Genomic DNA, 12,111 nt, shown 5'->3' with positions numbered 1-12,111 from the left:
TTCAAGAAACCTGAAATGTTTTCAACATTGATAACATTAGGAAATGTTTCTTGAGCAGCAAATCAGGATATTAGAATGATTTCTGAAGGATTCTGAAAATTCAGCTTTAAACACAGCAATGAATTACATTTTTGATTGTAATAATTTTTCCACAATATTTTTAATTTTACTGTATTTTTGATCAAACAAATGCAGCTTTGCTGAGCGTAAGAGACTAATTTCGAATATCTTACTGACCAGAACCTTTCAGTGGTGATGAACCTCACATTTTTAACCTAATGGTAGATTTGTTTGTAAATGAAATCTAGCAAGGAAATGTCATTTGCAGTCCTTATAAAGTGAAAGTTAAGTAGTCTTGGTTCAATATCATCTGCATTTTCTATAATGTAAAAGTTTTTCTCACCAGAATGTGGCCCTGATTTTTACTTTGAAATCTTTCCAAGTACTCTTTGGAACCAATGCCTTGTTGGGAATCACTGCTTAAAAATATTTTAATAAAGGCAATCAAACATTTTATTTGAAGAATCTGTTTTTTAAATTCAGTGGCTTAAAACACAAAGAGATCTCTGTCCTGAGGCAGAAGGATCCAGAATGCAGGTATTAATTGGCGTGTGCTGGGCTGAGTGTCATTATATAAAGCCGTGAGCTCAGATTTCATGCAATCATTGTTTCACTCAGATCCCTGAGGGTCACTCTCACTAATTATAATCACGCCTGAGATGATGTCCCTCCGCCCCCAGACAAAGAACAAAACAAAAAAAAACTTGTTTTAGACATAAATATCTTGCCTTTTCTTCAAAAAGAAATCATAAATGCTATTTAGGGCTTAATTATCAGTGCTGACTGTTTGATTGAAGTAGCGTTTCTAAAAATGGCATGCTTACCAGAATGTCAGTGATTCAAGAAAAGCTAAACCTGTGTCAGATGCTCCCACTACCACGATTCTGGCATTGATGGTGACCTTCGGCTCCATGGTGAGTTTTCTGTTAGTGTGGTACAGGGCAAAAGGAGCCTGACAAATGCTCACTGGTAGAGTTTTTCAGTGGCCAATGCTGATATGAAATATGAAGCAGCACATCTATTCTCAAAATAACAAAAACAAATCCTAATGCCTAGACATGCACAGGTGAATACAATTTAATTAAAGCAAACAGGATTTTGAATAATGACTACTTTTATTAAAGAAGGATGCATTAAATTGATCAAAAGTGGCAATAAAGACTTGTATAATGTTGCAAAAGATTTCTATTTCAAATAAATGCTGATCTTTTGAACTTTATATGCACCAAAGAAAAAAAAAATCATGGTTTCCACAAATATATTAGGCAAGAACAATAATAAGAAATGTTTCTTGAGCAGCAAATCAGCATATCAGAATGATTTCTGAAGGATCATGTGACACTGAAGACTGGAGTAATGATGCTGAAAATACAGCTTTGATCATGGGAATATACAGGTCCTTCTCAAAAAATTAGCATATTGTGAAAAAGTTCATTATTTTCCATAATGTAATGATAAAAATTAAACTTTCATATATTTTAGATTCATTGCACACCAACTGAAATATTTCAGGTCTTTAATTGTTTTAAAACTGATGATTTTGGCATGCAGCTCATGAAAACCCAAAATTCCTATCTCAAAAAATTAGCATATCATGAAAAGGTTCTCTAAACGTGCTATTAACCTAATCATCTGAATCAACTAATTAACTCTAAACACCTGCAAAAGATTCCTGAGGCTTTTAAAAACTCCCAGCCTGGTTCATTACTCAAAACTGCAATCATGGGTAAGACTGCCGACCTGACTGCTGTCCAGAAGGCCATCATTGAGACCCTCAAGCGAGAGGGTAAGACACAGAAAGAAATTTCTGAACGAATAGGCTGTTCCCAGAGTGCTGTATCAAGGCACCTCAGTGGGAAGTCTGTGGGAAGGAAAAAGTGTGGCAAAAAATGCTGCACAACGAGAAGAGGTGACCGGGACCCTGAGGAAGATTGTGGAGAAGGACCGATTCCAGACCTTGGGGGACCTGCGGAAGCAGTGGACTGAGTCTGGAGTAGAAACATCCAGAGCCACCGTGCACAGGCGTGTGCTTTTGAACCAGAAACAGCGGCAGAAGCGCCTGACCTGGGCTACAGAGAAGCAGCAATGGACTGTTGCTCAGTGGTCCAAAGTACTTTTTCCGGATGAAAGCAAATTTTGCATGTCATTCGGAAATCAAGGTGCCAGAGTCTGGAGGAAGACTGGGGAGAAGGAAATGCCAAAATGCCTGAAGTCCAGTGTCAAGTACCCACAGTCAGTGATGGTCTGGGGTGCCATGTCAGCTGCTGGTGTTGGTCCACTGTGTTTTTTCAAGGGCAGGGTCAATGCAGCTAGCTATCAGGAGATTTTGGAGCACTTCATGCTTCCATCTGCTGAAAAGCTTTATGGAGATGAAGATTTTCGTTTTTTTTCAGCACGACCTGGCACCTGCTCACAGTGCCAAAACCACTGGTAAATGGTTTTACTGACCATGGTATTACTGTGCTCAATTGGCCTGCCAACTCTCCTGACCTGAACCCCATAGAGAATCTGTGGGATATTGTGAAGAGAAAGTTGAGAGACGCAAGACCCAACACTCTGGATGAGCTTAAGGGCGCTATCGAAGCATCCTGGGCCTCCATAACACCTCAGCAGTGCCACAGGCTGATTGCCTCCATGCCACGCCGCATTGAAGCAGTCATTTCTGCAAAAGGATTCCCGACCAAGTATTGAGTGCATAACTAAACATAATTATTTGAAGGTTGACTTTTTTATATTAAAAACACTTTTCTTTTATTGGTCGGATGAAATATGCTAATTTTTTGAGATAGGAATTTTGGGTTTTCATGAGCTGTATGCCAAAATCATCAGTATTAAAACAATAAAAGACCTGAAATATTTCAGTTGGTGTGCAATGAATCTAAAATATATGAAAGTTTAATTTTTATCATTACATTATGGAAAATAATAAACTTTTTCACAATATGCTAATTTTTTGAGAAGGACCTGTATTACCTATCAAAATATATTAAAATAGAAAAAGTATTTTTAAATTGTCATAATATTTCAAAATATTGCTGTTTTTACTGTATTTTTGGTTGCCTTGGTGAGCAAAATATTTTAAAAAAAATCTTGCCGACCCCAACATTTTGAACATTAATGTACTTACATAATTATTGGAGTGCAAAAATTGTGATTATGTATGTGTTTTTATGTCTTACAAATGAAGGTTTGTGTTATATAGACAACGCTGATTTAAATATTTAACCAAAATAATGTTAAAATAAAACTTTCATAACTGATGGATGCATCAGTTAGAATATGTTAAAAATCATTCTTTTTCTAGCAATAGTGCGGATTATGAATTTATAAGCATCAAGATTACAGTTTAATGGGGAAAAACATATTTATTTGTTACTAAAAGAGATTCTTATCATTTCTGTGGTCATTTAAAGCACCAGCTCAAGTGGACCTTACTGTTGAACACTGGCTAATCTTATAAGCCTCTGCTTGTCGATGCAACGAAGTGGTCATGTGTTATGTTTCAGGTTTGTGTTTGTCCTTTAACCAGAGAGTTAACAGCTAACAGTAATTGCAGTTTCCCTAAAAGCACTGCTGATGTCCTACACACGGAAGGGTTCCCCTGCATGACAATAGTTTAATCAGAGCCAGAGTGACAGTATGTTTCACTGAGCACTTATTGGGCTAAAAAGATACCAGCACGGCGAACAGAAAAAAAGCATTTGCATTAGTGAGCACTATAACTCATCTAAAATACTGGAATGTGCTAATGTTAAAGAGATCCACTGAGCGAATGGAAACATACTTTATAAAAAACATGCAGAACAACTCTGTAAGCTCTGCACCTAATATGAAGCATTGAAATGGTCAATTCTTCAAGCAGATTTACTCGGAAGGACATGTTTGGTTGTCTTTGAATCAATTGAAAGCGAACAGCTGCTGTGTTCTCCTAATCATTCTCTCTCTGGTTCTCTAATTGGCCCTTGAGCATGAATAATTTGAAGGATTTGTTCTGTGGTACACCTTATCTGATTTAAGGTGGAAGAATAGAGACGCGGTGGATTTTGGGAAGGGAGAGGCCCGAAACTATGCCATTTGTCATTGTAATATAAGAAAATGCAGCTGATTACACGACCATCAACGACTGGCTCTTCAAAGTCATTCATTAAATGCTGTAATCAATGGCAGGGACTGAAGGAGGTTTAAATTTTGGTTTAAAACATGATTCCATGTGCACAAAATCACACAGACCTCATTTTCTAGCGCCCTCAAAAAGTTTTAAAGGTCATACAGAGAGAAAAGCACAAAAAATAATATAAACTTATTAACTGTATAATTGTATTAATATTTTTAACAAAGTTTGGGGTTGGTAAGGGTTTGTTGTTGTTGTTGTTTTTTGTTTTGTCTCTTCTGCTCATCAAAGCTGCATTTATTTAATCAAAAATAGAGTAAAACAGAACAAATTGTGAAATATTATTACAATTTAAAATAACTTTTGTATTTGAATATAGTGTAAAATGTCATTTATTCTTGTGATAAAAGCTCATATATATATATATATAGTCAAACGTTTGGGTGTCCTATATATATATATATATATAGACTAATATTTTAAAATTTTAAATGTTGTGCATTTAAAATTTAAATAATTATGCTTCATCCTATTGTAAAATATGATGTCATTATATAGTTTGCATACTGAATTGTGATTGGTCTTCCTCTCTTATATTTATTTACCCTATAGCTGCTGTGAAGGTTGTAAAAAGATGTGTGTGGTGACCAATGGCAGACTGTGAAAGTGTTCAGGAAACCTGTCTGAAAACGGTCAGTATTTTTGTGATTTCTTCTAAACTAAAAAAAAAAAAAGTTTTAGGATGTTGTTCATCTGCTCCTGAAATGATATGACGGTGATGTGATGTGAAACGGGAGCTGACCCTGTCCGCTCTGCTCAGGTAAAGTCAGCGCAGGTGCGTCCATCTCAAACATGCAGGACTTCTGTCAGACATAATGCCCTTCGTAACACAACACTCTATTGAAGACTGGACAGGTGCTTTAACTCTGATTAATTCATCTGAACCGGACGGAGGATTAGCGCAGTCATTGCACTCTTATCTGCAGCGCTGCCTGGACACCGGCGTTGCTGCGCTACCAAATGAAGCTTTCTAATGTGGACTGAAGGGTGACAGCTTGTGTTTCTTGCTAATGCACTGCGCACACACACACACACACACACACACACACACACACACACACACACACACACACACACACACACACACACACACACACACACACAAAGCTGCATATGACAGAGCAGCTCTGTTCCAAAAACTAATGAGCACCCTGCTGCCTAACATGGGCAGTGGCTTTAACTGATTTTGCTTCAGGAACCAGACTTTTCACAGGATTTCAAGTGGTGAATGAATTGTCATACATCCACTGTAAAAATATCCTGTTAAATTTATGGTAAAAAACTGGCAGCTGTGGTGGTCAAGAATTCACCATTTATTTACCCACCTATATATATATATAGGTGGGTATATATATTGTTATTCTTAGTACCTAAAAACCATATTTGGCAGTTTTTTTAAGTAAAAGTACATATTATTTTACATTTTTAAATTTTATATAATTTTTTTTTTTTTTTACAGTTTGTGTGTCAGAATATATATAAATATATTCAAAGGTTTGGGTTCAGTAACATTTTTTACAATATTTTGAAAACAAGTCTCTTATATTTACCAAGTCTGCATTTATTTGACCCCCCCCCACCAAAAAAAAAAAAAAAAAAGTAATTTTGTGAAATATTATTACAAAGTAAAATAACTGTTTTCTATTTAAATATATTCTAAAATGTAATTTATTCTGGTGATGCAAAGCTGAATTTTCAGCAGCCATTACTCCAGTGTTCGGTGTCACATGATCACAAAGTCTGCTATGCATAAATACCATACTAAATATAGCTAATAATGTGATAACCTATTAAAAATAAAAACACAAAAATTAGGTTTCACAAATATTTTTATTGGATAAATATAAGTCTTTAATTACACTGAACTATTTTAAATAATAAATTCATAGTAATAACATTTCAATAATGTAATTCGGCATGTTGGGTTGATTTTTCATAGCAGTGCATGATGCGATTGATTTCTCTGTAAAGGATACTTAAGATGTTACTTTAGAATTTGACTTTAAGAATGTACCAATTATTTTGTGAACGCACCTTAAAATGCTGCCTACATAGGGTTTGTAACCACCTTCAAGCTTGTATACATAAGCTTTTATAATAAGCCCTATTGAGTTTATTGAAGAAAACTGTGAAATCATGTGGGCCTCATGATTAATTTAGCTCGTTTCGATTGTACTGATGAAGAAACATTGTGTGAAGTGAAATCCCCCTCTGGCTAGTGGGTGTGTGTGGTATCTCACTCAGAAGTAAACACACACACACACACGTCTACAGCAGATGTTGGTTGTTCTGATGATGGCTGGATAAGAACGCTGCTGCATTACCTGTTAGAAACCAGCGTAAACATTCTCCGCCATCTGCCACCATCCATCCATCTGTTTCTTTACAACTAGACCTTCAATAACCTCAGGCAACAACGGCCCTGTGATCTGCACCATGTACGGCTAACGATTCTGACTCAGAACGCATTACGAGTGGAATAATGCAGACAGCTACTGCGTTAATTATTGATAAACGCAAGTGGGAGAAACAAAGATGCCATGCTTGCTGTCCATTGAGAGTTTAGGGATGGAGAGTTGCAAGTGTGTCAGAAATTACTAGTGTGATTCATTCATTTACTGCACAGCACCCTCTTGTGGCACTTCATTTCCTCCTCGGTGTGATTACTAAAGCATGCATCGTCATGTGCGTACTTACGAATTAAACAAACCCCTACAGAATAGTTTCAACTGTTGTAGTTTTAACGTTACAATTGCATTCATTGTTTCAGTTTTTGTTTGTCATATTGATTTAAACGCTGGCTTATGCTGGTTTTGGTCTGACCTGATGTTTGGTGATCTGCTGGGACGGTGCGTTGATGCCCAGCTCCTCCAGCGGGTAGATGATCTGTCGTCTCGGGCTCACCGGCACCATACAGTTCAACACCGCTGCCAGAGAGTGAAGAATGACATTCTGAGAGCAAAGAAGGACAAAGGAAGAAATGTTTGTCAAGCCCCGAACCAGAAATCAAGACTTCTGATAGAAAACATTTGCTTGAAGAACCCCTGAGATGTTAAGTTAATATTCTAGTAATATTATGAGACATTTACATGATAATTGTTGTCTTATGATGGTTAATGTTCACATGACAGATACAATATTTAACTTTTCAGTAAGTTTTATTTTTATTTTAAATGACCTTTTAAATAATTTAATAATGACCCTTTTTTTGGCTTTATTTTTGATAAATAAATAATGACAGGGTGTGATACATCATGTGTTGTTCTTCATCTGAGGTTTTATTTTCCAAATTTTAAGACCTGACAAAGACCAGATTATCTCCTGATACAGAAAGCCACGGAATTCAATAGGGTTTCCTAATTTTTTCACATGACTGTATATAATTGCTGTATAAATTACAGTTGCCTTGGGGGAAAAAAGTAAAGTTCAAAATAAAAATAAAAATAAATAAAATAAAATAATAATTTGATTTTACACTACAAGTTACAATACTAATATTTATATCTTAAATTCTTCTCTCTCTCTCTCTCTATATATATATTTAAAACTGTGAAATATTGTTAAATATTATTGCAATTTAAAATAAAAAAGGATTTATTTTTAATGTAATTTATTTATGTGATGGCAAAGTTGAATCTTCAGCAGCCATTAACAATATTTGTAATAATACTTCACAATATTACTATTTTTACTGTTTTTGTTCAATTAAATGCAGCCTTGCTGAGCATAAGAGACTTCTTTCAATAACATTAAAAAACTTTCATTATTCCAAACCTTTGAACGGTAGTATATAAAATAACATTTTATATTGTTATATTGTTATGTACACACGTGTCCACTGCAGAAAAGGTATTCTTGTCTCGTTTTCCAGTAAAAATATCTAAACATTCTTAAACCAGGATACATTTTCTTGAATAACAAAATGCCATAAGTCTGAAAAAATAAGTCTGCCATATTTTTCTGAAAAAAAAAAATAAAAATAAAAATATAGAAATCAAAGTTAAGTGAATTTATGCTTTAAACAAAAACAAATATCTGCCAAAAGGAAAAACATGATTATTTTCATCACCCCACTGGCAGATTTGTTCAGAAAACCAGATTAAATCTAATGATGTTTTATGTCTCAAGCAGATGTATCTTGATTTAAAAATGTTTGGGTATTTATACTAGAAAACAAGACAATAATATTGAGGAAGATAATCAATTTTGCAGTCTGATATTAATGTGTTCTTTTTTTTTTACAGGAACTTTTGCCCACCTTATGGCTGTAATGGGGTGGATGAAGGTGGTAATAGAGGCAGGACTTGTGTGCCAAGCGCAGCACCTCCCTAAAGATATATCTGGTGTGATGCTGGAAAATGGGGTTGAGGAAAAAGTGACACAGTCGACCGTGTTCCTCTCGCTGGTGTTGGCTGAAGTACATGAACCTCTCGACGTCAAAGTTGGCTCTGATGAACTCAATGTCCTGGGAGCACAAAATACATTGCAAATGATTTATAAGAAACAGCAATGACACACTATGACACCTCATTAAAAATGTACCTCTTCATCTCTGATGATTATCAAACCAACAACTCGCCCCTCGACCTGCGCCACAAATGCCTGAAGAGCAGTTCCATCCTGAGAAGGAGAGACAATGTTCAGACATCACAAGCACTGCTCTGTCGACCGTCTGAAATTATTTAGTTGAGTGGTTTGTGACAGACCTGGTCTTTTCGGGCCTGTAGGAACAGATCCAGATCTTCACTGATGGACTCCCGCTGGCCGAGACTCTCAGTCAAACTTTGGACTGCTGGGATATCAGACGACACCGCCACTCGCACCTCCAGTATCCTGATGGACATACAAATATTAGTTTGAAGCATAAATCCAGTGTGCAAGACTGAATTTTTCATTTACAATTCATAAATACATTTCGTAATAAATGTAAAAATGTCGCCACAAGATATTATCAGTAAATATCAATTGGAATCTGAGGTCAAATATATCAAAGACAGAATAACTGATTTATCTTCAATAGATCATTGTTTGAATCTGGTTTTATCCACTCACAAATACCATAAAGGTCAGAATTGTGGTCTTTATTTTTATTGTGGTTTAATCATGCTTTATGGTACAATTAATCTTCTAAGGAACTATTGATCTGGAGATTTCTTTAGATGATTCCGAGTGTGCGTGTACCTGGTCAGTCCCCACCGGTGACACAGGTAGAGTTCCTGCGAGCAGGTGCTGGTGTCCAGAGGAGCGACTCTGATGAACGACTGCAGCAGCGGGAACTCTGGAGTCAGTTTAGGTACAGAGATCACACAGAAATCCCGATCCTGCAGAACGTCATAACTATTAATGTCACATTTATTAGATTTATTATGTTACTTGTAAAACAGGACACAAAATGCTGGACTGTGCACTCTTTTCAATTACATTAACGTTTAAAGATTTAGTGGCAGTAAGATTTGTATGTTTTGTATGTTTCTCTTATGCTGAATTTATTTGATCAGATGTGCAGTAATAATTGGTTTTCTATTTGAATATAATTTAAGATGTAATTCATTCCTGAGAGTTAAAGCTGAATTTTCAGCATCATTACTCCAGTTTTCAGTGTCACATGATCCTTCAGAAATCATTCAGAAATCATTCTAATATGATGATTTGCTGCTCAAGAAACATTTCTTAACATTAGCAATGTTGAAAACAGTTGGGCTGCTTTATATCTTTGTGGAAACTGTTTTTTTTTATTTATTTATTTATTTGATGCTTAGAAAGAAAAAAAAAAGATTTAAAAAAACAGATTTTAAGGGGGGAAAAGTATTAAAAAAGAAAGAAAAACTGACTGACCCCAAACTTTTCAATGGCACTGAACTCTTGGCTTAAACATGTATGACATTTTTTTTTACAGTGCACAAAAGGATATAGTTTGAAGAATGTCAATCGTCTGTTTTCCAAATATGACAAAAAGTAATATTCATAATAATAATGTTTGCTTGCTTCTCACACAAAGCCATCATAGGATTACTGTTGGGTTTTTTAATTGTATTTTTTGTAAAAAAAAAAAAAAAAAAAAAAAAAGCAATATGAGGGTGAATTATCATAATAATAATTTTTTGATTAACTAATACTTTGGGTGAAACCTTAAACAAGACAGTTGATGTACTTACCGGAAACAGTTTAAACAGGTACGGCAGGAAATCTGCTGATCTTTGAGGAAAGAAGAAGGAAGCAACAGAAATGAAAGCTAATGAGCATCATCTGTCCTGTAGGAGCAATGAGAAAGGCTGCCATGTTGGGCAGTAGAAAGAGTGTGGTCTGTCACTTTAAGCATTCTACTCATTAATTACATGTTCATGCTCTGTGGGGAGCGACAGGCCTCCATATTCTACAACAGCTGGCCAATAAGGTGGCACACAGACCAGCTCAGCAGGAGCCAAATAACACTCAGACTGATTTTTACAACAGCTCCTCACTGAAAGCCACTGGAGCTCTGCCAGATGAGGACAGACAGTTTTCCTTTAACCAAAATTCATTTAACCAGAACAAGTTCTGATAACTTGCGTACTTCAGAGAGGCCATATTTTACACTTTCATAGCACTATCCCACTAAAGCCACTAAGCACTATCTCACTAAAATTGAGATTTTCATGATAATCATCCACCCTGTCTCTGACCCTTTGAACTAAACAGGCTGTTCTGATGGTTGCTAGGTAGTAGCTTTCTGGTCCAAGAGGTCCTCACCTCATTTCAAATTTCTTCTCCATAGTGAAGAGCTGGATGCAGAATGCATTAGGTGGCCCGTCTGGTTCAGAGTCCTCACCTAAGTCCACGGTGGTTTTGATGCATGAATTTGGCTAGTTAGAGAAGTCAAAAGAGAAACAAAGAAGCAATTCACATAAGGCATGAATCACGTTTTGGAAGGATTCGCAAATACTGTATAGTAACTGGTGTTAAAATGCCAAAGAAGAATCATCTCAAAGATGATGGTTAGCTCTGACCTGAGATATGTCAGTAGGCTCATCTCCACTCTCCTGCTCTGCTGTCAGTTCACTCTGTGAAGGACATTTGGGTTAGTAAGTTATTAAAAATACATAAATTAGCCCTGAAATCCCTAATGAGCACAGTTAAATATGCTGAATGTGTCTTTTGAAACTCACTTCCACAGGTTCTTTGGCTTCATCAGATTGCTGGGCATCAGTGACATTGTTTTCCTCCCCCAGCGATCGTGGTCCCTCTGGCTTTTCCTCTTGATGTTCTGGATTTGTCTTTCTCAATCCTTCAAATTCTTCAAGTTCAAACCACTTATTGAATAGCTTCAAATCCATGTGACCGCTCACACTGACAAAACCAACGACAGCTCCTTCACTCTGTGTAAGTACACACACACTAACACTTTACTAACAGTTTAATTAACACTTTTTTTAAGATTACAATACAAATATTGACATATTTACAATCATATGGTAACATCATATTTGCTGAATGAAATCCAGTACTTCGTTAATACTCATTTTGGGGTGCTGATTCCAAAAATAGTGCGTTTCATACCATTTTCTCACAAAATATGATGCATTTCGTAGCATTTTTCCTTTCCACAACCATTTGTAAAGTGAAATTGTCTTATATTATCCCTTAATCACCAGAAAACCTGCCACAAAGACATGATTCATGTCTTCCTCTGAGCTGATTATGACTATTTGTTTAATTCTTTGCCTGTTTTCACATGTATGAATGAATCTCAAGACTTTAGCATAAGCCTAATCCTGATTTCCACTTTCCACTCCTCCGCAAGAAACTTTTGACATTTGACTGCTTTTATTTTGTAAAGTGCATTAAAGGTGATACATTTTTTGATAGAAAATTTAAAAATTCTGAATTCTTATTTTGTGAAT

The 12,111-nt window shown here is 35.9% G+C and overlaps 1 protein-coding gene across 1 annotated transcript in view; it reads right to left on the bottom strand.

Annotated features, from left to right (window-relative positions):
- Positions 1-12,111, bottom strand: part of cfap61 (cilia and flagella associated protein 61) — a 29,350-nt gene that overhangs the window by 12,484 nt on the left and 4,755 nt on the right. The window contains exons 8-17 of the mRNA XM_042747356.1: positions 11,377-11,586; positions 11,218-11,271; positions 10,961-11,073; positions 10,387-10,426; positions 9,413-9,552; positions 8,938-9,064; positions 8,774-8,851; positions 8,490-8,696; positions 7,055-7,183; positions 885-1,012 (exon numbers count right to left, since the gene is read on the bottom strand). Coding sequence (XP_042603290.1) covers positions 885-1,012; positions 7,055-7,183; positions 8,490-8,696; positions 8,774-8,851; positions 8,938-9,064; positions 9,413-9,552; positions 10,387-10,426; positions 10,961-11,073; positions 11,218-11,271; positions 11,377-11,586 — 1,226 coding nt within the window. The remainder of the gene's footprint in view (positions 1-884; positions 1,013-7,054; positions 7,184-8,489; positions 8,697-8,773; positions 8,852-8,937; positions 9,065-9,412; positions 9,553-10,386; positions 10,427-10,960; positions 11,074-11,217; positions 11,272-11,376; positions 11,587-12,111) is intronic.

This window comes from Cyprinus carpio, chromosome B20, assembly GCF_018340385.1.
Source record: "Cyprinus carpio isolate SPL01 chromosome B20, ASM1834038v1, whole genome shotgun sequence".
Classification (NCBI taxonomy): Eukaryota; Metazoa; Chordata; class Actinopteri; order Cypriniformes; family Cyprinidae; genus Cyprinus; species Cyprinus carpio.
This window is presented reverse-complemented; position numbering and strand designations above follow the sequence as displayed.